Source organism: Mirounga leonina, unplaced genomic scaffold (assembly GCF_011800145.1).
Source record: "Mirounga leonina isolate KUSES-001 unplaced genomic scaffold, KU_Mleo_1.0 Mir_101664, whole genome shotgun sequence".
Classification (NCBI taxonomy): Eukaryota; Metazoa; Chordata; class Mammalia; order Carnivora; family Phocidae; genus Mirounga; species Mirounga leonina.
In genome coordinates this window covers 14,311,725-14,339,447 of record NW_023270175.1, presented here as the reverse complement: position 1 = coordinate 14,339,447, position 27,723 = coordinate 14,311,725, and the positions used below count along the sequence as shown (strand labels likewise).

Below are 27,723 nucleotides of genomic sequence, written 5' to 3'. Positions count from 1 at the left end.
ATATAAACATCTAAGTCTGTTAATAGGCAAATGTAGATACGTACAAACAGTATAATTTTAAGAAGTATATTTTATACAAGAAAGAAAAGTCAACTTTTTAGTGTGCACACACTGTAAGCAATTGATTCAACCCCTGTGCCTCCTCTCAAAGACTGTTTTCTGAAATTGGACCTCAGTGTTCAGTTTCAGAAAAAAAAATTCAGAATGTAAAACATTAAAAAATATTTGTGAAAAACTCTTCATCTCTTGGAGGTTTGGCCATTTGTCCATGCGGGGCATATCAGATGCTATTAGATTCCATCTGTATTCTTTTCGCTTTGCACTAGGTCCTTATCATTTTGGTGTGTGCCTGCCCCATTTTCAACTATTGGCACCTGCATCTCGTTGTCTGAGGGCTTTTCTGGCCCTGGAAGCCTGCATAGGGAGGATAGGAATTGGTATCCTGGAACTGCTGGAGAACTAACTCACCTTGCCCCCTCTCCCCAGCTCTCAACCAGTGAAATGATAGGAGTTAGTGTGTAACTACCATGCCTTGAGATGGGATAATCCTGAGTTGTATTTCTACACAGACCCTCAGAGTCCCCAGTGGGATTAAGCTCCAGTTAACCCACAGGAATAATTTCCTACTAGGGTTACTTCCCGAATAAATTATGCCTGTACTTGAATAGGGTCTGATTTTGGGGGAATGTAAAGTAAAACACAGGGGCATATCCCTTTAAATAAATTCCATTTGAAAACCTTAATTTTCCCTAAAGATAGATTTACAGGGCAATTTTTTGTTTTACAAAAAACTTCTATTATGAACTCCATTTATAAAGAGAATTCATTTAAATAAATCACATATTCATATTCATTGTGCACTGAAAATACCCATTTTTACACACAGCTTGTTAGAACTATGCTTGTGTAAAACAGCACAGTTTCATATCATAATCAACTTTTTTTTTTTTAAAGATTTTTATTATTTATTTATTTGACAGAGAGAGAGAGACAGCAAGAGAGGGAACACAAGCAGGGGCAGTGGGAGAGAGAGAAGCAGGCTTCCCGCTGAGCAGGGAGCTGGATGCGCGGCTCCATCCCAGGACCCTGGGATCATGACCTGAGCCGAAAGCAGACACTTAACGACTGAGCCACCCAGGCGCCCCATAATCAACGTTTTAACCAAAGTAATTACTTTTGGGTGGTGAATTTTATGAAACCAAGTTTGGCTATTTAGCATTTTGTCTAGTTTGCTATTATCTTAATGTTTAAACCACTCCCTCAAGTCCATTTACTGCAGTTTGAATGCTACTCATGTGGTAGGTAGGGAGACCATGTGCTTTATTGTCTGAACCAGGATATTCAAGGTGGAAAGGTTGTGCTATTACCTACACTGGGATAAAAAGCAAGAACCAGCACATAATGGTCATCCTGTGTATAGGTGATCATATTATTAATTCTTTGGTACAGATTTGTATTGATTAAGAATGAAATGTGTTGGAAGATAGTACTTTTTCATTTAGTATCTCTGTTTTCAGAAATGATGTAGTAGCAATATTACTGATTGTTTCTAAGTGTTTATAAAATTTTAAGAGTTTCTGATTAAAAGATAAAAACAAAGCTTTGAACCAAAGCATTGAAAGGCAATTCATTTATCTCTTCTTTAGGCTCGGTAAACTCATGGCCTTGTAACTTTTAACTTATAGGTTGTATTTTCTTATTTCTAAGTTATTTTGGTGGGTCTTAATTGGGTCCTTTCTAGCAAAAAGATTTTCCTTGGGCACCTGGGTGGCTCAGTCAGTTAAGTGGCTGCCTTCAGCTCAGGTCATGATCCCAGGGTCCTGGGATGGAATCCCACATTGGGCTCCCTGCTCAGCGGGGAGCCTGCTTCTCCCTCTCCCTCTACCCCTCCTCCCTGCTCATGTGTTCTTTCTCTCTCAAATAAATAAATAAAATCTTTAAAAAAATTTTTTGCCTTATAGTTTTAAGACCTAAATGTGAAATTCTTAGCCTACTGTATAGCACATAGTGAGTACTCAATAAATGGTAGTTAATTAAGAATGAGAAAAATAAGGAAGGTGAAAATAGTGCCATAATTTACTTAGATGTAGCTTCAGCTTCAAATCTAGTCACAAGTCTTAAATATATTTTTCTTTTTTCTTCTTTTTTGAAATAAAATATAAAGTAGCATTTCAAATATTCATGGGTTAGAGATACTAAAAGTAGGACATCAGTAATAATTTATCTAGTTAAATCTACAACTTTTTCCCAAGCTTTATTTCTTGACTCTCCAGAAGCCCCCTCTTGGTGGACCTACATTCTTTTTGTGCCCAATTCTTTTATGCAGCCCTGTCATCTGCTCCCTCATTATAGGGCAAGAATGGAACCTGCTTGGGGCCATTTATAGCTGATGGTTTGTCTAGGCATAATTATGAATGCTTGATTTTATTCAGACTAAAAAAATTCAGTTCCTAATAGTACATTGGCAAGTGTAGTTTTGATTTTCAAGAGATCCTCAAGGATAGGAATTGTCTTTGTCACTTCCTCAGAGATAGGAACTCTGTTCTGTTCATCTTTGAATTCCCAGTATCTGGCACATAGTAAATGAATGCATGAAGTGGACGTATTTTCTTCCTCCCCCTCTTTTCTTCCATTTCTTCCTGGACTGGCCATTCAATAAAATTTTAGTGTTGTACTATGGGAATGGAGAGTTTTATATTTATTCTAAATTAAAAAGCAAATTAAAAGAAAAAGCATCAAGGGACTGGAATGTGTCTTTATATTCTTACCAAAGAAAATAAAATTCTTTTACTTGCATGTACCTTTACCATTTTTGTTCATCTTTGTTCATCTTTGTTATAGTTAGCCTTTGATAGAAATGTTTCTTACTGCTCTTCTAGGTAGTTTCATTTGCTTTCCATATTTCTTCTTCTTTTTTTTAAAGATTTTATTTATTTATTTGATAGACCATATTTCTTTTTCAAATTTTCCTGGTTATGAAATCTAGAGAATTGACATATAGACATTACAAACTTAAGTATTTAGTAAAGGAATTAGGACAGCTTAGTAGGTAAGAAAATGTTTTATTTCTATGGAGAAAACTCTGTGTAGCTTTATTAGGGTCATAGTATACTAGAAAAGGAGTAGCTTAACTGCCTTTATCCCCAACGTAATATACTGTAAATCTAGTTCTTCCTAATATGCCACCAGAATTACCCCCCCCCCCCCCGCAACAACCAAACAAAACAAAAGCAGCTATCTACTTTGTTTTCTGCCAGGCCATTCCTTCATAACCTGACCCTTATTTGCTGACCAGGATATATATTGACTTAACAGTTGTTTCTGTGAAAGCGAACCGTATCTTTTTAACCTGCTGATAAAAAAAAAAAAAAGAGGGGAATTGTTTGTGTTTTCCCATCAAGGTGACATGGCAGTCCCAGAATTAGTCTTATGTGAAAATGTTGCGCAGCAGTCAGACTTCTCTGTAGTACCATTAAATTACTCAAGTATAAAAACATGCATGCACAAAATACCTATTTCTGCCAGGAAAATAATAAGCTTGTTAGCTGCATGTTAGCGTTTTCCCCTTCTGTCACTTGGTACTGAGTTAAATCCTTCCCAGAAATCCAGATTATCCTTGGCTATCAGTGCTTCAGTTGTCCTTTTGGCCTTTGTACACTCCTCTAACTCTCCACCTGCCTATATACACACACACACAAGTACTGTTTCATTTTGAATGAATGGACAGCATCAGCATCAAACATGGCACTTCAGCGGTCCATCTGCAAATCACTGATACAAAACGACCCAGGTTTTTTCATTCAGTCCAACTTAGGCAGTGGTTTGGTCTTTGTCAGTAATGTTTTACTAATATTTTAGGCTTATTTCTCATTGAGAGTTTAAGTAATGGTGAATTAAAACATAGTTTAAATTTCTTTGGGTTTAATTTTTTTGTGTTATTGCTTTAGTCTTAGATTTTACTAATTCTGTAGCAGAAAATCAGAACTTCTGGATGGAAAAATGCAAATGCATTATAACTAAATTGTGCTGGATACAATCTTATAATAAATACTTAGATCAATTTTAGGATGCTTTGGTTTGTGATAATGAGGTTAAGAAAAGAATTGGCTTATAAAATTGACATTTAAAATTCATGAATGTTGCAAAAATGATTTGGAAGTTAGAAATATAGGTGAAATTTAAAAATGTTAGTTGGTAATACTGGCTATATTTAAAATCTACACTTGTTTAAAAAGTAAGGAAATAATTCACAACCGTGTACAAGTTAATTTTTTTCAAATTAGATGCTAAATTGTGACATCATAATCTTAACCTTTTTGCATTTTATTTATAGTTTTTTTTAATTTTAGTTTCAGTCTGATGGAAGCAAGCAAGAAGATAAAGAGAAAACGGTAAGATACTAGAAAAATCCGATGTGTCTGATTGGTCTATGTACGGCATACTGTAAATTTTACTGTGAACAAGTTTTAATCACCTTTGTGAATATTTTGTACTCTACATGCTTAGTATAGCTTTTGACATATCTTTTAAGATTGACAACTCCTGTTTTTGAGGATTACCATGTTGAGAAAGGAAGAGGGATAACAAGAATCCCTCATTCTCTTGCTACCCCTTTCCTTACCTCACCTCATTGCTTCCTTAGATGGAGAAGCACAAATATCCACTGTGAAAAGGGCAGTGATAATGTGGGAAATTAGATGTGGTGTGGTATGAGGTCAAGGAATGGCAGTTTTTCCAAGGCTGACATAAATTTATTTTGGGGGGGGTTAATATGGACCTTTTACTAAAATAATTTTTTCCTTCCTTCTTCTTAGGAAGTTATCCTTAGCTGTTTACTTAGCATTACTGACCAGGTACTTCTTCCATCTCTTTCTTTGATGGACTGCAATGCTTGTATGTCTGAGGAACTATGGGGAATGTTTAAAACATTTCCATATCAACATAGGTAAATACGTAATATTTTTGTATTTTTAACTACTATTCTAGTCATTAACCTCTAAGTGTTTAACTTTTCCTAATTCTTCATCTCGTTTTTTAAGATATCGTCTGTATGGCCAGTGGAAGAATGAAACTTATAACAGTCACCCACTTTTAGTAAAAGTTAAAGCCCAAACAATAGACAGAGCCAAATATATCATGAAGTAAGTTTTAATTTATTTTTCTTCATATTAACCTAAAGTATATCTGGATCTAATTTACTTTCTTCCAGCCAACTTATGTCTGAGCCTCAGTTCTGAGGAAGCCCAGGAGTATTTGCTTAATGGTATAGTCAGTTATATACTGCAGATAGAATGACTACCAATTTTTGTGCTTTTTAGCTCATTTTGACTACCAAGTTAGTTTTTGTAGTTGTCATGTTTGCATAGCTGTAGAATCTAATAATCCTCTTTAATGCATCATATTATAGGTGAGTTTTTTTTAAAGGACAGTCTACTATGGCCTTTGCTCAATTTGCATAATACATTTAATGGATTATAAAAGGTGGTCAAAGTTCTTGAAATTTCCTCTGCCGAAAGTTATTATAATAAAGATTTTTCTTGGGGTGCCTGGGTGGCTCAGTCAGTTAAGCTTCTGACTCTTGGTTTTGGCTCAGTTTGTGATCTCATGGGTTGTGGATCCTGCCCTGCATTGGGCTCTGCGCTCAATACAGAATCTGCTTGGGATTCTCTGCCTTTTCCTTTCCCTCTGCCCCTTCCCCTGCTTGCATGTGTGCTTTCTCTCTCTCTCTCTCTCTCTTTCTCAAATAAATAAGATCTTTAAAAAAATATATTTTTTCTTTTTTGGAAGATCTAATGGAATTATGTAGAACTACGTCCTTGAGTCAACTGTTGAAAAATTTCTATTCATTTTTGTGCTTTATTTTCATGTTATTAAAAACATAAGAGTGATGTTATTTTACTTCTTGGTAAACTGAAATTTAATTATGAAAATTGTATACTTCAGATTAGAGTTGGTTTATATGCTAAATACACTGCTATATTACAAGTGTTTTCAGCAAGGCTATTGATTGTTGTTTCTTTTATGTTTGTGCAGTGGTATGGTTATTCTAATTAAAATAGTTCATTCTCTAGTTTAACTAGATTTAACAGTATGCAATGTTACTGTCTTCCCAGTGATATTGTCCCTGGCCACAGTCTATTGGGGAAACAGGTGTGTACACAATCACAATTTGGTTTAATAGTTGCTGTTATACAGTGTATATAAAATGTTCTTTGGGAGGATAGAGAAGAGAGTGAGTTATTTCACCCCGTGGAAGTTGGGGAAGGCATGGAAGGAGGTGATATTAGAATTGGTCATTCCAAAAGAGTTCCGATCTTAAGAATTCCACGGGTAGTTTCTAGCTTAACAACAACAGCTAATATTTATGGAGCCATTAATATTTATATGTGCCAGGCCCTGAACTAAGTGCTTTATATGGATTATTTAATAATACAGTTGACTCTTGAACAAACATGGGTTTGAACTATGCGGATTCACTTATATGTGGATTTTTTTCAGTAAATGTTTTGGAGGGGCGCCTGGGTGGCTCAGTCGTTAAGCATCTGCCTTCGGCTCAGGTCATGATCCCAGGGTCCTGGGATTGAGCCCTGCATTGGGCTCCCTGCTCAGTGGGAAGCCTGCTTCTCCCTCTCCCACTCCCCCTGCTTATGTTCCCTCTCTCGCTGTGTCTCTCTCTGTCAAATAAATAAAATCTTAAAAAAAAAAAGTATTGGAAAATTTTTTGGAGATTTGGAACAAATTTGAAGAAACTTACAGATGACATAACCTAGAAATACTGAAAAAAATCAGGAAAAAGGTATGTCATGAATGCATAAAATATATGTAGATACTAGTCTAGTTTATCATTTGCTACGATAAAATATACACCAATCTATTCTAAAAAGTTAAAATTTACCAGAACTTACCTACATGCACACTTACAGACTGTACAACGTGCTATTCGTAGTAAAGAGAGATGTAAACAAATGTAAAGATTTAGTATTAAGTCATAACTGCATAAAAGTACCTGTAATACTTATTGTACTACTGTAATAATTTCGTAGCCACCCCGTTGCTACGCAGTGAGCTCAAGTGTTGCGAGTATCCGCTTAAAACACTGTGTGATGATGATCATCTCTGTGTGAGCAGTTCATCTTTCCAGTAAATTGTGTATTGCAGTAAAAAGTGATCTCTCATGGTTCTTAAGTATTTTTTGTGTTTATTGCGATACCGTAAGCCTTGCATAACACCCTGGGGCCCATACGAAGTACTTCTAGTGCTGCCAGAAGTGCTCCCAAGCAGAGAAAAGTCATGACATTACAAGAAAAAGTTGAATTGCTTCATATGTACCATAGCTTGAGATCTGTAGCTGCAGCTATCCACCATTTCAAGATAAATGAATCCAGTGTAAGGACTGTTTTTTTTTTTTTTTTTTTTAAAGGAAATTCATAAGGTCATTGTTGCAGCTATACCAGCAGATGTGAAAACTTTGTACTTTTTGTGAAATACCTTTTTATCTTGTATTGAAAATGCAGCTTTTATGTGGGTGCAGGATTGCTTTAAGAATGAAATATCTATTGATTCTAATGTAATTTGAGAAAATGCCAAGTCATTATATGACAACAAAGCAAAAAGAAAGTGAAGGATCAGAAACTGGAGAATTTAAGGCCAGCAAAGGATGGTTTGATAATTTTAGAGAGGTTTGGCTTAAAAAATGTCAAGATGACAGGAGAAAGAGTTTATGCTGACCAAGAGGCAGAAAGTAGATGAGTTCCCAGATGCCATTAAAAAAATCATTGAGGAGGGGCGCCTGGGTGGCTCAGTTGTTAAGTGTCTGCCTTCGGCTCAGGTCATGATCCCAGGGTCCTGGGATCAAGCCCCACATTGGGCTCCCTGCTCCGCGGGAAGCCTGCTTCTCCCTCTCCCACTCCCCCTGCTTGTGTTCCCTCTCTTGCTGTGTCTCTCTCTGTCAAATAAATAAATAAAATCTTTAAAAAAAAAAAATCATTGAGGAGAAGGGATATCTGCCTGAACAGGTTTTTAATGCAGACAAAAGTTGCCCTATTCTGGAAAATAAAGCCACAAAGGACATTTGTTAGGAAGGAAGGAAGAGCAAGCACAGAATTTAAGGTAGGAAGGGATAGGCTAACTCTTCTGTTTTGTGCAAATGCGGTCAAGTTTATGATCTGCAGTGCCCTTATCTATAAAGCTGCTAACTCCTGAGCCTTGAAGGGAAAAGATAAACACCCGGTTCCAGAAAACAAATTGACATTGGACAATCTGGAAGAAGGTTCTGATTATTCTAGACTGCTTTTTGACTTCTATTACGATATGGACCCTTCTATGATATGGGCACTGAAACTAAAGCAAATGGTGGAAGAAGGATAGGTACCATATAGAAACATTTTTAAAGAAGTAGAAAAGCAAAAAAGTCAGAAATGACCATGTACTTCCATAAAGTTACACTGAGTGTGCCTGTCTCAACTGCCTTTCTTCCACTTCCTCTGCCTCTTCCACTCTGCCAGCCCTGAGACAACAAGACCAGCAACCATTCCTCTTCCTCCTCCTCTTCAGCCTTCTCAGTGTGAAGGCAATGAGAGTGAAGACCTTTATGATGATCCACTTTCATTTAATGAATAGTAAATAATCATCATGATAATACAGTTAATAAACTTGTCTGTTGTGTTTGTGTCTTTGTGTGAAAGTCTAACCCTATGGCAAGAACTATAGGAGATGTTTTTGTGTCCTTATCATCATGTAGGATATTGTGTGTAAGACTTGTATGGAAGTGGATAGCCTATCCTTACATAGGCATAAGGTGAATGATATTTAACAAAATTAATAATGTGTTTGTTTTCTTACTGTTTGATAACTTTGCTTTCGAAGATTTGTATTATTGTATAGTATGCCTTTCTTGTAATTGGACAAACTGCATTATCAGCCTATCACAGATAAATGGTTTTTTAAAAAAAGTAACAGTATTTCCAGTACTGTATTATGAATATGACTGTAATGCTATATGCCATAAAAATTTGATAATGATATCAGTTATACTAGGCTGCCATAAAGCAGTCATATTGTTGCTGCTTTGTTATCAATGCATGAATCATTATATCTATAAATAAATATGAATTTCTTTTTCATATTATCTCTTCATTTTTGATGTCTAGTGTTAGTGATGCATATAATATCTACAGTGTTTTGTATCATATATTGGTGTAGGTACTGACAGACTGTTCATCTTGTAAATAGACAATGTAAGCTTAACAGTATTGACAGAACTGTAAATGTATTTTCCTTATGGTTTTCTTAATATTTTCTTTAGCTTACTTTATTGTAAGAATATAGTATATAATACATATACAGAATATGTGTTAATCGGCTGTTTATGTTATTAGGCTTCTTTCTGGTCAGTAGTAGGCTATTAGTAGTTAAGGTTTTGGGGAGTCAGAAATTATACACAGATTTTCGACTGTGTAGGGGGTTGTTGCCCCTAATCTCTATGTTGTTCAAGGGTCAATTGTATATTAAATATTATCAGATCTCTTGAATCTGTCTTCTACTCTCTACTGCCACTAACTTCTTTTACTGGGAGTATTATTGTGCCTTTCTTCTTTCTTCTTTCTTCAAGATCCTTTGGTGACTAACCATTGCCTGCAGGTTATGTGTCAGCCTTTATGGCATGGTGATGTAAGACATCTTTCATGATCTGTCCCTCCCCATTTCCAACCTCTTTGCCTGCTAATTCTACCTCCAGCTGTGCTGAGCTCAGTTAAGTTTCCCTGAATGGCCTGTGGTCTCCTTTTTCTTTGCATCTGTGTTTCATTTCTTCTGTTTGTACAGGATTTCCTTACCTCTTTTTCCTCTGTCCATCTGGTGACCTCATCATCCTTGGAGGGTGGGCTTCAATGTTAGCTCCTCACGAAGCCTTCTGTAACACATACTGCCAAGCACAATCTACTGTTCTTTGTTTATGCCACCGCTGTCCCATATGCATATGATGCTATCATACCACTTAGATACATTGCTATGATTATTTTTCTCTTATCTAATTAATCTTTGGAATAGTTTATACATTCACATGGCTTAAATTTCAATAAATATGAAGAGGTAGATAATAAAAAGTCTCTCATCTCATCCTCCATTCACTCAGGAGGTAAAAAAGGAAGCCATTATTTAGTTTGTTATTTATCCTTCCAGAGATTTTTATGTATATATAGGTGAATACAAATATATTATTCTCCCCCCTTATACTATTATTAGCATATAATAAATACTGTTCTGTAACTTGCTGGATTTAAGAAAGTAAAATTTAAAAAATAGGTTAAGTCAGTCTCCCCAGCTGGACTAAGCTTGAGAGCAGGAGCTATTATTCATCCTTGTATTCTGAGTGCTTCGCTCTTTGCCTGTTATAGAAGACATTAATATGAATGAATGAATGAATTAATAAAAATATATATCACAGAAGAATATGTGTAGAAATTTTAATGTACTTGGATTTTTGTTGTATTTGTTGTAACTATTTCACCAGGCTTGAACAACATGATTTTGGTATTGATTAAACGTTATATGTTGGGAATGGAGTGTATTAATTTATTACTTACAGAATTTCACAAGTTTTGATTACTGTTTAAAAAATGAATTTGCTGTAAGGCATTCAGTAATTCATTCAACAGATGGTCATTGATTGTGTTCCATTATGCCAGACACCATGGTAGCTTGAGGGTAAGACATAATCAAGAAAGTACTCCTTTTATTTATTTATTTGTTTGTTTGTTTTTTCCCTCCAGGGTGGAGGCAGAAAGGAATGGGATAAAAGGTATAGAGAGGAAGGATCTGCTTTGGCAAGTAGGAGGACCACCTGAAATAGTAGGGTCAGAAGTAGGGACAGGTGGTAGTAAGTTTGAAGGTGGAACAGAGTATAGCCCAAGTTTCAAACTTGATAGGTCTCTCTTTTCTGTGGGAGAAAAGGAAACTGGGCCTTGGAGAATGGGAAGGGGAAGCAGTTGATGATGAAATAATTTTGATTGATGGGTCAGTTTTGTCATAAGAAACTTCTTAAGATAATTATCAAGTTTGTTACTTCCAGAATGGTCCCATTCCTTGAACTATCAACTGAATTCATTATTTGCTTCATCGTATTGTATTTTCATTCTAGAAAGCTTTTAGTCATCAGCTTTTTTAAGTTTCTAGATTTATTATGTAATATCAGAAGAGTTTAAGATGCTGTGTAATAATTTTGAGCTGTAAGCATTTCATAGATCTAAATTTTCCAGAATGTTAGTAAAAGAATACTGAGCAGTGGAAGAATTAAAGAGGAAGGAAAGGAGTAGAATTGATTTTTTAAAAAATTGTTTACACGAAAACCAGAGAACTTTCCTTTATCAAGGAGTGCAGCATTAGCTATTATTCTTTTAGGGTAACTGAGACAGATGGTATGAGGTATTTGATTGCGTTACACTGAATTTGATGCCTACACTGATAAATGAGCGCTTCTAAATCTAAAATAATTATGATTTTCGGGACGCCTGGGTGGCTTAGTAGGTTAAGCTTCTGCCTTCGGCTCAGGTCATGATCCCAGGGTCCTGGGATTGAGTCCTGCATTGGGCTCCTTGCTCAGTGGGGAGCCTGCTTCTCTGCCTGCCGCTCCCCCTGCTTGTATGTGCGCTCTCTCTGACAAATAAATAAAATCTTTAAAAAAATAATTATGGTTTTCTTCAAAAGGAGTATTATGTACTTGTAGAGTACATTAAGAGTTTTTGCTTATTAGACTATTAGTATAAAATGGAAATGTATATATTATAAATGTTAAGCATTAATTCAAAATCTTAATACCCTTTGGGAGAATGCCTAATCAAAATAACTTAAGGCCTACAGTAATGTATATGAAGAATGTGGTGGTTTTACATGGATCCATTTTGGATACTTGGGAAAGAATTGTGTTTTTTTGTTTGTTTTTTTATGATATAACAATGCTATCAACATTATAAGGGAAATGACTTAAGATGATCTCTGCCACCTTTTTCTCCCCTTGTAGGCGTCTAACCAAGGAAAATGTGAAGCCTTCTGGAAGACAAATTGGGAAGTTGAGCCACAGCAATCCAACCATTTTGTTTGATTATGTATGTTTTGAGGTTAATATTATTTTAAGGGATTTTTCTTTTTGTTGTCTTTAAATCAGCACAAGTGGAAATGGAATGATGAAGTTTTAAAAATGATAGTGTTAGGGGAAAAAATCTTTAGCAAATGAAACATTGTTACTCTAAAAACAGCATACAGTATATTTAACACATTGATCTCCTTTTTGGTCATATGTAACAATGCTACTGTTAAACAGTCTAACATTGTCTTATTTACCCCATGTTGGTTTATAAAAATATTAATAAAGAGATGCATTATTTATTGATTTTTGTTCTTAGAAACATTTGAGTAGCATTTCATTGTGATTCAGGCATAATACTTTTATATTTAGAAAGATTTTTAAAAGACATTTGGCATTTATCATTCCAGAAGTCAAGTTATATGTCCTGGAATTATTTTCTAATTGGAGAATGTAGCTTAAGAACATATTTCCTAAGAAATGATAGAATATAGTAGGTTTTATATAAATACAAAGTAGAAGGAAGCAACTTTAATTTTAAGTATTGTTTCTTTTGAAGAACAAAGAACGTATAGTCATTATTTAGCACAGAAGTTCCCTTTTGATGAGTTAATGCCATCTATTTTTTGTTGCTATCGTCCAGATCTTGTCGCAAATACAGAAGTATGATAACTTAATAACACCTGTAGTAGATTCATTGAAATACCTCACTTCATTGAATTATGATGTTTTGGCCTGTATCCTTTCAAGTGAAGTAATACATAGATTTCACATTTCATAGATCTTAATGGTGAACATTTATTTTCATTCTTTTTGTTTTTCTTTTTCATTCTAAGTTCCATTAGTAACCATATGAGGTTAATTCTGTTGGCTGATCTAAAGAAGGTTGGCCAGTCAAGAGTTTGTGTGTGTGTGTCTACTTTGTGTATAGGGAGAGAACAATGTTAAGTTTACTAAACATGGTAATATAGGTGGAATCTGTCTCGCTTGCTGAAAGATGGAAAAGTTGGTACTACTGTGAGTATAATTTTCAATAATCTGTAGTAACTTGAAGCTGACAATTTTACTTTTTCCAAGATGCGGCATTTTGTTACTGTTTTAAGGGTCTTGGTTAGAGATGTAGTGACTTAAATTTTTTCCTTAATGTGCGAAAGATTGTATCATTGAAGCTTTAGCTAATCCAGAAAAGGAGAGAATGAAACATGATGACACAACCATCTCAAGCTGGCTTCAGAGTAAGTATTTTTCTTTTTCTTTTTTTTTTTTTATTGTTATTTTTCTAAGGATGAAATTTCCATCTGTTGTAATTGCCATGTTAAGTATTCTATTGCTAATGCTAAGAGCCTGTTTGTCAAGAGGTCTTGAGAATACCTAGCCACTCAGCTTGCTTTCAGTGTGTCTAAGTTTTGGCTGTGTAAGGAGGTTCATGTAGTACTTACTCATTTTCCAACTCAAGAGTCTAGTATTGGCTGTGATAGAATTTGTGCAAGCATTACTGGGGAGATAAAAATTCCCTTCTATTATTTTAGAGGAATCAATCTTTTTTTTTTTTTTTTTTTAAGATTTTATTTATTTGCGAGAGAGAGAATGAGAGACAGAGAGCATGAGAGGGAGGAGGGTCAGAGGGAGAAGCAGACTCCCTGCTGAGCAGGGAGCCCGATGCGGGACTCAATCCCGGGACTCCAGGATCGTGACCTGAGCCGGAGGCGGTCGCTTAACCAACTGAGCCACCCAGGCACCCTAGAGGAATCAATCTTAAGGGAACTCTTCTCCTCTCTCTCCTTTCCATCCTGAGGTTTCATTCATCTTAAAAGAACAAAAACTTGGTTGTTAACGGAAACCCTAGCCTTGTTTTGTTCTAAATTTCTTGTGCTTTTGATTTCTAGCAGTGAGTTCCCTTTTCTTTCAACCTGTTGTGTCTGATAGCTGAATCTTGTGGTAGTTCCCCATTGCCCTTTAAAGTCTGAAATCTGCATTAAGTCATACAAGTAAGTTCTTTTGGGATCAGGTCCTTACTCGGTGTATTAGGCTCATCTTTTGCCCCTCCCCATATTCTGGGTTCCATTAATACTGAACTTGTACTTTCCATGGCCTTTTTGTACATGTTATTGCCTCTACTTGGAATACCCTTCCATGTCTACTCATTTCCTCCACCACATCTACTTATTGATTAGATTTCAGCTTAGAGGTCACTTTTCTTCAGAAAACTTTCCCTGTTAATGCTCCTACCCAAAAGTCGGAATTAGGTGCTCTTATTATGTGGAACCTTTTATTCATCATAGTTATTTCAGCTTCCTTTTCTATATCCCTCACTAGACTGTAAGCTCCTTGAGGGCAGGACCTGTGTCTTGTCCATTATCCTTTAAGGTGCTCAGCAAATAATTGTTGAAAAGGTTATAGATCACTTGATTTTACTAGGATCTCCTCTTGACTGGGGTTTTCTCCCTACTCATGATGCGATAAGGACTATTGGTTAAAATTGGTCTCTTGTTTGCTTCTTGGTCTGTTTCCTTTCCTCTCCACAACTAGTAGCATGTTTCTAGATGACAGATTTTTGTGTGTGTAACTCAAACATTAGAGGGGCAGGTGTTCTGTTGATCATTCAGATTTACTGGGTGATCTGTAAGATTTTGTTGTAGCTTGGTTAATTGTTGTGGCCTAACAGGCTCTGGAGTCAGGCCGTATTCCTTTGAATCACTGCTCTACCTCATACCAACTATGTGACATGAACAAGTTGCATGATATATCTGTTCCAAATTTTCCTCATCGATAGGTTTTATACCAACCTGAGATGATTATTGCAAAAATTAAATGACTTAATTAATGTAAAGTGCTTACTTAGTATAGTGCTTAGCGTATGTATGCTCAGTAAATATTAGCTATTATTAATTGTAAAACTCCATTCAGTGGCATCAGCAGTACAATTATTCCTACCTCATTTTGTTTTAGAAATTGAGTTAGTTGAGAAATGCCACCTAATACTGTGTTTTTTTTTTTGTTTTATGAACTGTTTTTTAAAAGCCCTATTTTTTTATTTCATTTAGGTCTGGCTAGTTTCTGTGGTGCAGTTTTTCGTAAATATCCAATTGATCTTGCTGGTCTTCTTCAATATGTGGCTAATCAGCTAAAGGCAGGCAAAAGGTATTCATAGCAAATTATATGTAAATGAAATTCAATAATTAGAATACTTCTGGTGGTATTGGGATATTGAGATTGCTATTTCTGAAAAAGTGTTTTGTAGGCTTAAGTAGAATAGTTGTTCACTTATATGGAATTCTTTAATTAAAAGAAATTGTAATTTCATACATAAACACTTTTTGCAGAAAGAAATGTAATATTTGGCTATATATGTAACTCGTTAAAAAGACATTTCATTTTGACTACCTGTTAGGCTCTTGAGTAAATGGTTTATATGGTATATTGTAAATCCTCTTATGACAAAATGCATTGCATTTTTGATTGTGCTGCTGGACAGTAATTGGCCTTTAAGCATATGGTAGGAACATATTTATTTTGAGGGTGTAAACAGTATTTTTAAAACACAATTTCTTTTGAATTTGAACTTCAGAGATACATACAGCTTACATACCTTTTGGACAGTGTTCTCTTTTCTTTATGAATACTGGGTTTTATTATTTTATTCTGGACCACTATCAGTGTTTAGAGTTTGAATTAGTATGTATATTAAACCTCATCAGCAGTAGACTGACTAGAATCAAAGAACTGGAAACTGTTCTTCAAAACTTTCTGGTAGAAAGCGAACAAAAATTTGTAAAGCTATCTGGTGTTCCACACAAGTATAACCTAAGTAATTTTTGACAGATTATTATTTTGGATTAGGGAAAACTTAAAAAAATAATTAGATTTAGGATTTTGTCAGCATATCACTTACACTATGTGCATCTTTCTACCATTCCTATACATTTTACTCTCCTGTGTCTATGGGCTAGGAGAATATAACATTATTTTTAAATCTATAACTCAGTTTTCTGTACTGTGAATATAATTTATAATTAAAAGATAGTTTAAAGAAAAATTAAAACATTTTATTGGTACTTGTTGCATACTAATTTGCATGAGGGCTCTCTTGTTTTCATAAACTACATTTAGGGAAGGCAAGACAAGTTGAGAGAGTAAGCACTTAATAAGAATCTTCAAAAACTGTGCCTTTTATTTGTTATTAACTTGTGTCTTGGGTATGTCTAGCTTTACCTTTGGAAAAACATCTGTATTTGTTTTGTAGGAAAGAAGGTTTCCACTTTATCTTTACTACTTAACTAATTAAGATCTTGAAAGTCATAAGTTGTTATTTTCATTGACAGTCCTAAACTTTGAGAATTAAAATGCATAACTATTGGCACAATAACAGATGTTTTTAAGGCTGTCATCTTAGGCTCATACACTTCCATTCCCTTCCTTTTTTTCTCTCTCCTCTCCCTTACTCCCTCCATCCCTTCCAAGTGTATGTGATTGTTTAGAGAGATGGCTCTATACCATCAAATATATGTATTGGCCACCTTGTACTGGAGGATAAAAAAATGCTATGAAGAAGTGAAGGGGATTAAGAGTTCATTTAAACCATGATGAGCACTGAATAATGTATGGAATTGTTGAATCACTATATTTTACATGACCAGAACTAATATAAACTGTGTTAATTATACTTGAATTAAAAAATAAATAAAAAACATTTTAAAAATGTTACGAAGGACTGTTGGGTAAACTGATAAAAATGAAATATGAACTATAAAGTATTATATCAGTGTTAGATTTACTAAAGTTGGTAACTATGCTGTGGTTATGTTAAGAGAATAGCTATATTCTTAGGAAATGCACTCTTAGGAAATACATTCTTTGGAATTTTAGGGGTAAAATGTGCCCTTAAAATGATGTTGCTTACTAAATAAGTTACTCCCAGATGGTTCAAAAAAACTGTGTGTGTGTGTGTGTGTGTGTGTGTGTGTGTGTGTGTAGAAAGGGAGGGAGAGAGAGAAAACAAATGATAAAGTGAACAGGACTAAGAATGTTAATAATAGGTGAAGTCGGGGTAAAGGGTATATGGGTATGCTTTGTACTATTTTTTATCTTTACATCCTATCTGTAAGTTTGAAATTATTCCCAAGGAAAAAGTTAAAATAAACATAAACCTATTACATGCCCCAAATATTTTTCAGTATAGTTCTAGGAATGCAATTTTTCCTTAAAAACCACTCCAGCCCCTTCCGCTCCATATTTATATACAAATAATTTAGGGATTCTCAGCATATTAATTATATATGTTGTCACTTTTATGTTTGAAGTTTCAACTACAGACTATTTTATTTTATCTAAATAGTTTTGACCTGCTTATATTGAAAGAAGTGGTACAAAAAATGGCAGGAATAGAAATTACAGAGGAAATGACGATGGAGCAACTAGAGGCCATGACTGGTGGAGAGCAACTAAAAGCTGAGGTGAGAGTTGCTAATTTTTTTAATCGATTTTTTAAGTTCCAGATATATGCATGCTCATACTAAAGAATCCAGACAACACATAAGTACATGAAGCCAAATGTCAAAGCCATATGTACCCTTCCCTCATGACTGCCCTCATCTCCCTTTCAAAAATTGATATACTAGTTGCTTTAACCCTTTCAAAAAGCTGAAACAAAGTATAAAAGACAGTGTCACATCTATAAGAGAAGTAAATATCAAGTCTTCTGTGGTCCTTGATATCCTAACTGGTGTAAATCTGAACATAGTTACTCTGTTGTTGAATCTGTTCCATACTGAATGAAGAATAATCCTTTATAAGGGACTGCAAGGTAGAAAATGGAAAATATGCAGAAGTTTAAAGACAATTGACAGTTATCTTTAAGCCAATGACTCTAACCAACAACAGTGTCACTAAAATAAATGTGTGAAGAAAGTGAAGGAATGTAAAGGTTTTTTTTATCTTCAGGATTGTAACTGAGCCTTTTCTATGTCTTTTTCAAATCAGATAACATGTGTTAATGTACTGTACACTGGTTAAGTTTATGTCTTCTCTTGTGCAGGGTGGTTATTTTGGCCAGATCAGAAACACTAAAAAATCCTCCCAGAGATTAAAGGATGCGCTGTTGGATCATGATCTTGCTCTTCCTCTCTGTTTGCTTATGGCTCAGCAGAGGAATGGGGTAATCTTCCAAGAAGGTGGAGAGAAACATTTGAAACTTGTGGGAAAACTCTATGATCAGGCAAGTTAAAGTGGCTTTTGTGTTTATATGGATTTTTTTATCCTGATAATGGAAAATATAGAATGTGATAAAATTTTTAAGATGCCATTTTGCACATCATATGAGTGTGAAACAACTCTAATGTAAAATAGACATTCTGGAAATAGGGGCTGTTTCTGTGCAAATTATGGTATTTAAGAGAAGGCTGTAGGAGATGTAATAATATGTACAAGGTTTTGAGTTAAGTAGTTAACTTCAAGTTGTTTGCTCCCATATCTTTCCTGATCTCTGGAAATGTGGAATTTCAATCAGAACTAAGTAGATGTGATCTTTATAAAATATATCATAAATATTAAGCAGCAAAACCTGTGATTAGCCTACAGAATGTGTTTATCACCAACTATATTACAAGGGAAAAAAGATCACATATATTTTATAAATGAAGTTTTACTCTTTTAAGGGCAAGGAAATTCTGTATACATAAAATTGTTGTATGTGATGTAGGGTAAATATATCCTGTTACTAAAAGTGATGAACAGTGGCTTGGAACTTGAGACCTCGTTGACTATTAAAGCCTTAAATAGATCAACTTTTCAGGGCCTTGGCATCTTTTTTGGTAATACGATTACATGATGATGTTTATAGATTGTCTCTAAAGTTCTTTTAAGTTGTAAAATTTGAATTCTTAAATGTTAATCAAAATACTGTTAAAATGACATTATAATTATTTTGGAAAATTTTTATGTTTCATAAAATGGTAGCACATTTGTGTTTTTTGTCTTATTTTTTTAAATTTAGTGTCATGATACCCTGGTACAGTTTGGTGGGTTTTTAGCATCTAATCTAAGCACAGAAGATTATATAAAGCGAGTGCCTTCAATTGATGTGCTCTGTAACGAATTTCATACACCCCATGATGCAGCATTTTTCCTGTCTAGGCCAATGTATGCACACCATATTTCGGTAAGTGTAAGTGTCTTTGCTGCCATTCAAGAATGATTCCAAATTATTTCTTAACTGTAAATGTATTTTAGTTTGACACAGATGCAGATTATGTCTCTTAGAGAGTTACTCTTTTGTTAATACTCATCTCTGAGCAGTGTACAATGAAAATGCTCCCTTTAAAAGTAAGTCTTACTAGTACTATACCCCCAGTTGTCCAGGTTGATGTCTTATGGGCCCTTTAAAACTATAGCACTCAAACAGTGTAGATGAGAGTCACCAGCGAAGCATCTTTGAAACTCAATCCCGTGTCCCCAGATTCTAATGGTAGTAACTTCAGTAGTACCTGGGAATTTCTGTTTTGTTTTTGTTTTTGTTTGTTTTTTAACAAGCGCTAGTTGATTCTGATGCAGGGAAATCTGGTAGGTGATTCTGCGAAACACTCCTATTGAATACAGAGTCCTCTTTCCTCAGTAACAATATCCCTGTCAGTTGACTTGCTATTCATACTGCCTTAAGAGAAATACAGACAGAAAGACCTAACCACCCCCAACCACTCTAAAAACTCTTGTAGGTTGTGTTATGTAACTTCTCGGAAAGGTATTCATAGTTCTTGTTTTATTTCTCTCCACCTAAATGAGACAACTAAAAAGAAAAGCACAAAAGCAAACCAGAGCCTTCCCAAGCAGGGCATCCCAGCAGTGACTGTAAGGATGGTTGGGGGAAGAGGAGGCTGCCTTCCCTCCTCTTCTCTGCCGCCTGCCTGCAAAGCAATGACCTCTAATGGGAATTGACTCTTCCTTTTCCTTCAGACCATGGTCAGGCCTCTGTTTGGAAACTATAGTACTTCTCCATTCTGACTGGAGCCCCCCAGCACATTTCTCATCTTTGTGTAGGCTTGAATTCTGGCCCTTCTGCTTATTTGTTGTTGGTTTTAAGTCTGTACTGTGTAAGGAAGGCTTTCACTACAGATTTTGGGGGAAGACCTTGGTCCTTTCTCTTAAAGTAGGATCCCTTCTTTGTTCCCAGTAGGAACATAGGGTTGTGTAGCAGAGGTGTGGAAAAAAGACGCTGAGGGGCGCCTGGGTGGCTCAGTTGGTTAAGCGACTGCCTTCGGCTCAGGTCATGATCCTGGAGTCCCGGGATCGAGTCCCACATCGGGCTCCCTGCTCAGCAGGGAGTCTGCTTCTCCCTCTGACCCTCCCCCCTCTCATGTGCTCTCTCTCTCTCATTCTCTCTCTCAAATAAATAAATAAAATCTTTAAAAAAAAAAAAAGACGCTGAGAAATTTGGGGTCTAATTGATCATTTAATTGGCCATCAGCTGTTAGTGTTTACATATCAACTGCTACAGTGTCACACTTCCCTCTAACAAGTAACTGTTAATTGATTCAGTTATCACTTGATTAGCATTACACAGCAATACTGTGCTATATTCTCTAGAAGGGAAAAAAGGACAGGGGGTAGGATTAGCCTCTTTTTTCCTCCTTTAGAATCTTTCTGGAAAATCGTGTGCTCTCTTTGCGTAGTTATGTCTTGTGTTGTCACCCCACCCCACAGTAGATCAGTCTCAGCTATACAACAGGGGACCTGATTTCTTGAAGGACTGAGGTGGGAGAGTTGCTTCATCTCAGGAATTCTGACCTGCCCTGTGCTATATTGAGAAGTTAACACACTAATCAGCAATATTGAACCCTAGCAAGCAGGAACACCTGGTTGCCTGAGGTTGGCTGAACTTTTCCAGGTCAGAAATGGAGCAGGTCATTCATACCAAAAGCTACCTTTTCTGTAGCCTGTGTAAAATATTGTGTCTTTGTCATTTAAGAGATACAAAAATCTAAAAGAAATGTCATTTCCCGTCTCAGGGTTGCAGAGGAAAACAAAGAACTCTATAGAGGTGGCTATACAGCCAAATCAGGGATAAGTCTGTTACCAATAGGCCACATAACACCCTCTGGAAAAGGAGTTCTTTGGCAACCTCGGTTGCACTGGATGGACACCCAAACTTCCTGGGGATCCTTGCTTTTGTTTCTTGGATGAGAGCCTTTCTTTTTTTTTTTTTTTTTTTTAAAGATTCTATTTATTTATTTGACAGAGAGATAGAAGAGCACAAGCAGAGGGAATGGCAGAGGGAGGGGGAGAAGCAGGCTCTGCACTGAGCAGGGAGCCTGATGCGGGACTCTGGGATCATGACCTGAGCCAAAGGCAGACGCTTAACCATCTGAGCCACCCAGGCGCCCGAGAGCCTCTCTTGAAGAGCCTTTGATGAGAGGGTATGAATATTGGAGGACTGCTAGGACCTTTCCATAAATTGATTACTAGTAGGCTCTCATGGGAATAATTCAGCCAACCAAACACTGTTCGGGTTATTGGGGCAACAAGAGCTTTTTGAACAGGAATTAGAAGTATAGCAGTAACTGTGGATATCAGTTCTATTTCATAGATTTAGTGCACTGGGTGACTTGAGATGTAGAGCTGTTATGCCTCTCCATTTGACTGAAGGTGTAAGCTTGAAGAAGGAGTTAAACTAACTTTAGACCAGGAACTATTCATCCTAGTTAAATATGAAGTATAGCTGTCTTTTCTGATCAAGCCTAATTTTTTTTTAACTAGATAGGGACTAGGTGGGTACCTAGCAATACAAGTGACAGATTCAGAACCCGAGGACTGGGGAGATGGGGGCTGTTGTACCACATCATTACCCTCTCATACCTATAAACCTAATTTTTAGTTCTAATTGTTGAGATCCACCTTGTAACACAGTTCTGAAAGAAAGGCTTTCCTCCACCCAGTTCATATTCTAGATCTTGCCCAAATCAGGTAGTTAAGCTATCCTATACAGGTAGTTTCGGCACTACTTACCCTATGTTTTGTTAGAACCTTAGCAGATGTCATTCTTCCTCACAGAGATTGATACTCGTTACCATTAACAGGACCTGCCCTCAAAGTGTAAAAGTGCTTCCTTATCCTTGCTGTTATTCTCTCAGGTCTGTGATGTAATTGGGACTTCTCTCTCATAAGGAATATTGTTTGTAGTTTTGTCACCTGTGTGGTCTCAGTAATTATCAGCATGCTCTCTAAAATGGGGGTAACAGAAGGTAAATCCACTTACAGAAAAATTGTAAGAGTCTCAGATTGTAATTATAATAATTGTAAGATGCTGCTTGAGATACCCTCTGGAACAAAGTACTTGGTATATCTTCAGTCCAGTTAGCCTGGGGTATAGAGACACTTAGGAGGGAAGACAGCTGGAGTGTAAGGAGCCAAGACTCTTGCCTACCACAATGCAGAACTGGAAGTGGAACCTTTGACCTCTGACCTTCTAGTTCTGGGTTCCATGTTTAGCACAAACTGATGATTTAAATGCTTTTCTAACAAAAAGAAATGTTTTAATCTCCTCTTAGGTTCATCTTCAGGAATGATGCCTAACCCAAACAAAATTTTCATCCTAAAGAGACTGAAGGACATGAGACAATAGCAACAACACTTTGTATTATTTTCTTTTTTACATTTGGTATTATGCTCTGTGAACTAATATGTAGTTCCCTCCCATTGTACTAACAGATTCTTTTCCTCATACTCTTAAGAGTATGGCCTTCCTCTGACTCTCTTCCAAATTAGGATAAACCAGTCCAGTCTAAAAAAGCTGCAGTGTCAATTCCCACATGCTTTAAACTAATATACCATATCCATTCATAGAAAGTCTTACTTAGGGGCACCTGGGTGGCTCAGTTGGTTAAGCATCTGCCTTCAGTTCAGGTCATGATTCTAGCGTCCTGGAATTGAACCCTGTGTTGGACTCCCTGCTTGGTGGGGAATCTGTTTCTCCCTCTCCCTCTGCCCCTCCCACTGCCTTTGCTCTCTCTTGTGCATGCTCACTCCCTCTCTCTGAAATAAGTAAACAAAATCTTAAAAATAAAAAAAGTCTTATTTAGGTTTGCTTGGGACTTTGCCAGTTTTGGCACTATACTCTTATACATCCTGGGAATCCCCTCTCATTCACTGGCAAACCTGAACAGTTAGTCACCCTACTTAGCAGTCTTAAAGTAACTTTCTCATAGCCTTTCTTAATGTTGATCCAATTTCTTTCTCTCTTTTTTTTTTTTTTTTGAAGATTTTATTTTTAAGTAATTTCTACACCTAAAGTGGGGCTGGAGCTCACAACCCTGAGATCAAAAGTTGCACATTCCACCGACTGAGCCAGCCAGGCGCCCTGGATCCACTTTCTTAATTGACAAATTGTAATGGCCAATAAGGGCTATGTGTAGTAATAAAGCATACTGTGCTGGTTGGCTGTTACTAGTTCCCTTGAAGATCTTAAAAGCTGGAGTGGAAACCCTACATGTTCAATTCTTAATGTAGTAGTAAGCGAGAGTACGGTGGAAGATATGGATGGTGGAGGGGGTACACATACCCGATGTTTTTAATAATCTTAAAAGCTTCTAGTGATCACACAGGACGAAAGATGAGAACAGCTTCCAGGGATGATTTATCTTAAAATAAATATCATTGGTAAGAACTTAGAATTCCTACAACAGTTTTGATTAGTTGTCTTCTGATTCTTGAAAAGGGAACATAGGTTTTTATACTGTGAAAGTTAGTGCTATAAATTGTGTTGTGTTTGTTTTTACTTTTTATCTCCAGTCTAAATATGATGAACTTAAAAAATCAGAAAAGGGAAGTAAACAGCAACATAAAGTTCACAAGTACATTACATCATGTGAAATGGTGATGGCTCCTGTCCATGAAGCAGTGGTCTCCTTACACGTTTCCAAAGTCTGGGATGACATCAGCCCTCAGTTCTATGCCACATTCTGGTCATTGACAATGTATGACCTTGCAGTTCCACACACCAGCTATGAACGGGAAGTCAATAAACTTAAAGTCCAGATGAAAGCAATTGATGACAATCAGGAAATGGTAGGTTTTTGTTCTAGTAGCTCCAGTACAATAATTTCATGGTAATAATTTAATATTACGCATGCTTTGTATTAGCTAAGGTTCGTTAAAGCTGTGATCTTATTGCTATATAATATTTTCCTAAGTGAGTTAATGGTGACCTCCCAGTGGGTGGGGCAGGGGCTTGGTGAATACCTGGCAGTTATGATCACACAAAAGGTATTTGAGTTTGTCTTTTTTTTTTTAAACTGAAGTTGTGTTAGCAATGTAAAATAATCTGTGTGACTCCAGTTGCAAGAGTAATAGGAGTTCCCAAAAGGAGAACTCTTTAGGAGAAGACTATTGAAGAGTTGAGTCTTGAGCTGGGTAGGCTTTGAAGGTAGATTAGGTTTGGAAATAGGGAGGCAGATTGGCCACTCAAGAGCTTCAGCAAAGGTATGAAGTAATTTAAGATTTAAAGAGACCACTTTTACTGTAGTGAATGGGCTTAGTGATAAATTTGAATGGTTAGGATGGGATCAGATTATGTAGAGAAATGAAAGTTAGAAAAGAAGACTTGATAAAATTGAGAGCTATATTAGATTCCTCAGCAGGGAAGTGATAATGGTAAAAATGGTACTTTAGAAAGATTACTCTTGACAGTGGTTTGAAGGATACATTTCTTAGGGGAAGGGACTGGCATCAAGGCTGGAGTTCAGCTAGGTGGCTCTTAGGGTAATTCATTGTGAAGTACTGAGAACATAGACTATTGGTGGAGGTAGTGGGAATGCATGAGACTTGTAAGCAGTCGGGATGCTGGAATGAAGGAGAAGGAAGAGTCAGAGATGACTTCATGCCTGAGACTAAAAGTATGAGGGCTAGGAAGGTAGCCTGTTTTGATGTGAAGACCAGATTTTGAATTTGTTGAATGGCGGTGAAAGCACATCCAGGTAGACTCCTCAATATCCCTGTGAAGTGGTTAATATAAAATATCAGCCCTGATCTCTTTTTGAATTTTTTAATTAAAAGGAAGGGAGGTAATGTGCGTGTAGTTAGAAAAGTATCTAACTTATACTTCGTAGCCTCCAAATAAAAAGAAAAAAGAGAAAGAGCGTTGTACTGCCCTTCAGGACAAGCTTCTTGAAGAAGAAAAGAAACAGATGGAACACGTACAGCGAGTTCTACAGAGACTGAAACTGGAAAAGGACAACTGGCTTTTAGCAAGTAGGTTGTTGGAATTGTTATGTTCCTGCTACTGCCAAATTACAAAAGCAAACCTCTATAACTTCAGAGGTGTTGAAGTGTATTATGTTTGTATTTCAGCTCCGTGTTCACTATCCCATTCTTTGGTTATTCATTAATGCAGAGTCGACCTCACATGTTCACCAAAGGAACTGTTTTAGTTTGCTGGTGAAATTAACTTATAACTACAATATTGGCAGCTTATCATTCAACCTTTCTGTATGAAATCATGTTTCTGGAGAAGTTATAGATAGAAAAATGTCCACAGAGTGAAAGTGAAAGTTTTATCCCAGACATGACCTTTTGGTTACAAACTATAAGGAGTTTGTGGGGTTTTTTTTTATAGCATTCTCTACACTAAAATTAATATGTTGTCATGTTTAGTGGTCTTGAGGCACTTGAGGAAGAAGTTTACCACTTAATATATTCTTCCCTTATTTTTAGAATCTACCAAAAATGAGACCATCACAAAATTTCTACAGCTGTGTATATTTCCTCGATGTATTTTTTCAGCAATTGATGCTGTTTACTGTGCTCGTTTTGTTGAATTGGTACATCAACAGAAAACTCCAAATTTTTCCACACTTCTTTGCTATGATCGAGTAAGTTCTTTTTATTGCAACCTTTAAAAAAAAAAAACAACTCACACAAAGATAGGTAAACATTATAATCTATAGAGGTATTATTGTGTGTGTGGTTAAAAGCATGAACTCAAGAGCCAAGTGCCTGAACTTGAATCCTAGCTCTGCTGCTTTCTAGCTATATGATCTTTGGCAAGTTTTTTAAACCTCTCTGTGCCTCAGTTTTCTTATCTGTAAAATGGGATAAGAGTACTTGCTTCATGAGATTGTTGTGAGAATTAAATGAGTCACTGCACACAAAAGTGCTTTGAATAGTGCCTGACATGTAATAAGCACCCCTAGTTAATCTAGTAACTCATAGTATGGGTTTATATGTTTGTCATAATAGAACTCTTTTCTTAACCTTCACCCCCTCAAAAAAACAACAAAACAGCTTACACCTTCACACATACATAAAAGCAGGGATGCTTTTCAGTATGGTTACATTTATGTATTTTTGCATCTGGCTTTTTTCTTACTAGTAAATACTGCATTTGTGGTTTTAAAATGTAGTATATGTCACAGCATGTCAGCTGCCTATTTCTAGTTTCTGTCAGCCTCGCCTCTGCTTACTGTCCCCCTAACCCCAATAATATCTATGGCTAAGTCTTTGTTGAAGAAGTTATGTTGTAATAATAATGATAGTTTTTTCCACTGTCATTGTAAATCAGTTTTTTCAAATAAGTTTGTTGTTGTTGCTTTATGAATGTGCTGTTTCCTCACAAAGGCCAAAATCTTTAAAGATTTCTGGAATTGTGACTGTAAAAGGGGAAGATACATTTTGACTAAACCAGTTTATTTGCTATAAAAACCTTTTACTATTTTGAACTAATTTTGACCTTGATTTGTTTTTATATTTCAAACATTTTTCCTGTAGGTTTTCTCTGATATAATTTACACAGTTGCAAGCTGTACTGAAAATGAAGCTAGTCGGTATGGGAGATTTCTTTGCTGCATGTTAGAGACTGTGACCAGGTGGCACAGTGACAGAGCCACGTATGAAAAGGTATGGCTAATAAACACCCTTACATTTACATGTATCTAACAGCAGCTTTCAGTAATCTTTAGGTTCAGTTCTGAAAGGGAAGCTGAGTTTAAGATTCAGTTGTAAAACAGTGTTTAAAATTTAAACATCATTCATTCATTATTAAAAAGTGCTTTTTAAAAAAATCTATCTCAAACTGACATTCCAAATTCCTACCACTGATTAAGTTGAACCTTTCTCTGAAAACTACCTGTCATTCAAATACACATCTTGTTTTTGCGTGGAATCATTAATCTAGTCCACTTAAGTTTTCAGCTTCTGCTATTTTAGGGGCAGAATTTTTCTTTAACAACCTTTTTTTTTTTCCCCCCCAAGGAATGTGGAAATTATCCAGGATTCCTTACTATATTACGGGCCACTGGATTTGATGGTGGAAATAAAGCTGACCAATTAGACTATGAAAATTTTCGACATGTTGTACATAAATGGCATTACAAACTAACCAAGGTAAAAAAAAAATTATGTTTCTCAAAGGTGGTTTTTCTCTTTATACTTATACTTTTGTAATAATAGATCTTAAAATGTTTGTTGTAGGCATCCGTACATTGCCTTGAAACAGGCGAATATACTCACATCAGGAATATCTTGATTGTGCTAACAAAAATACTTCCTTGGTACCCAAAAGTTTTGAATTTGGGTCAGGCTTTGGAAAGAAGAGTGCATAAAATCTGCCAAGAAGAAAAAGAGAAGAGGCCAGATCTATATGCATTGGCTATGGGGTAACA

The 27,723-nt window shown here is 36.1% G+C and overlaps 1 protein-coding gene across 13 annotated transcripts in view; it reads left to right on the top strand.

Annotated features, from left to right (window-relative positions):
• THOC2 (THO complex 2) overlaps window positions 1-27,723 on the top strand; it is a 119,788-nt gene that overhangs the window by 70,747 nt on the left and 21,318 nt on the right. For 9 of the 13 annotated variants that reach the window (XR_004679747.1, XR_004679746.1, XM_035008252.1 and 6 more), the window contains exons 13-28: window positions 4,350-4,391; window positions 4,815-4,945; window positions 5,040-5,141; window positions 12,017-12,113; window positions 12,723-12,816; window positions 13,234-13,314; window positions 15,124-15,220; window positions 17,415-17,532; window positions 18,114-18,293; window positions 19,071-19,235; window positions 23,858-24,133; window positions 25,174-25,315; window positions 25,778-25,935; window positions 26,831-26,959; window positions 27,314-27,445; window positions 27,533-27,717. Coding sequence is in view for 9 of the 13 variants with exons in the window: in XM_035008252.1 (XP_034864143.1) it covers window positions 4,350-4,391; window positions 4,815-4,945; window positions 5,040-5,141; window positions 12,017-12,113; window positions 12,723-12,816; window positions 13,234-13,314; window positions 15,124-15,220; window positions 17,415-17,532; window positions 18,114-18,293; window positions 19,071-19,235; window positions 23,858-24,133; window positions 25,174-25,315; window positions 25,778-25,935; window positions 26,831-26,959; window positions 27,314-27,445; window positions 27,533-27,717 (2,129 nt within the window). In the remaining 4 variants the exon portion in view is untranslated. The remainder of the gene's footprint in view (window positions 1-4,349; window positions 4,392-4,814; window positions 4,946-5,039; window positions 5,142-12,016; window positions 12,114-12,722; window positions 12,817-13,233; window positions 13,315-15,123; window positions 15,221-17,414; window positions 17,533-18,113; window positions 18,294-19,070; window positions 19,236-23,857; window positions 24,134-25,173; window positions 25,316-25,777; window positions 25,936-26,830; window positions 26,960-27,313; window positions 27,446-27,532; window positions 27,718-27,723) is intronic. The other 4 variants (XR_004679754.1, XR_004679749.1, XM_035008281.1 and 1 more) reach the window with 1 other exon arrangement.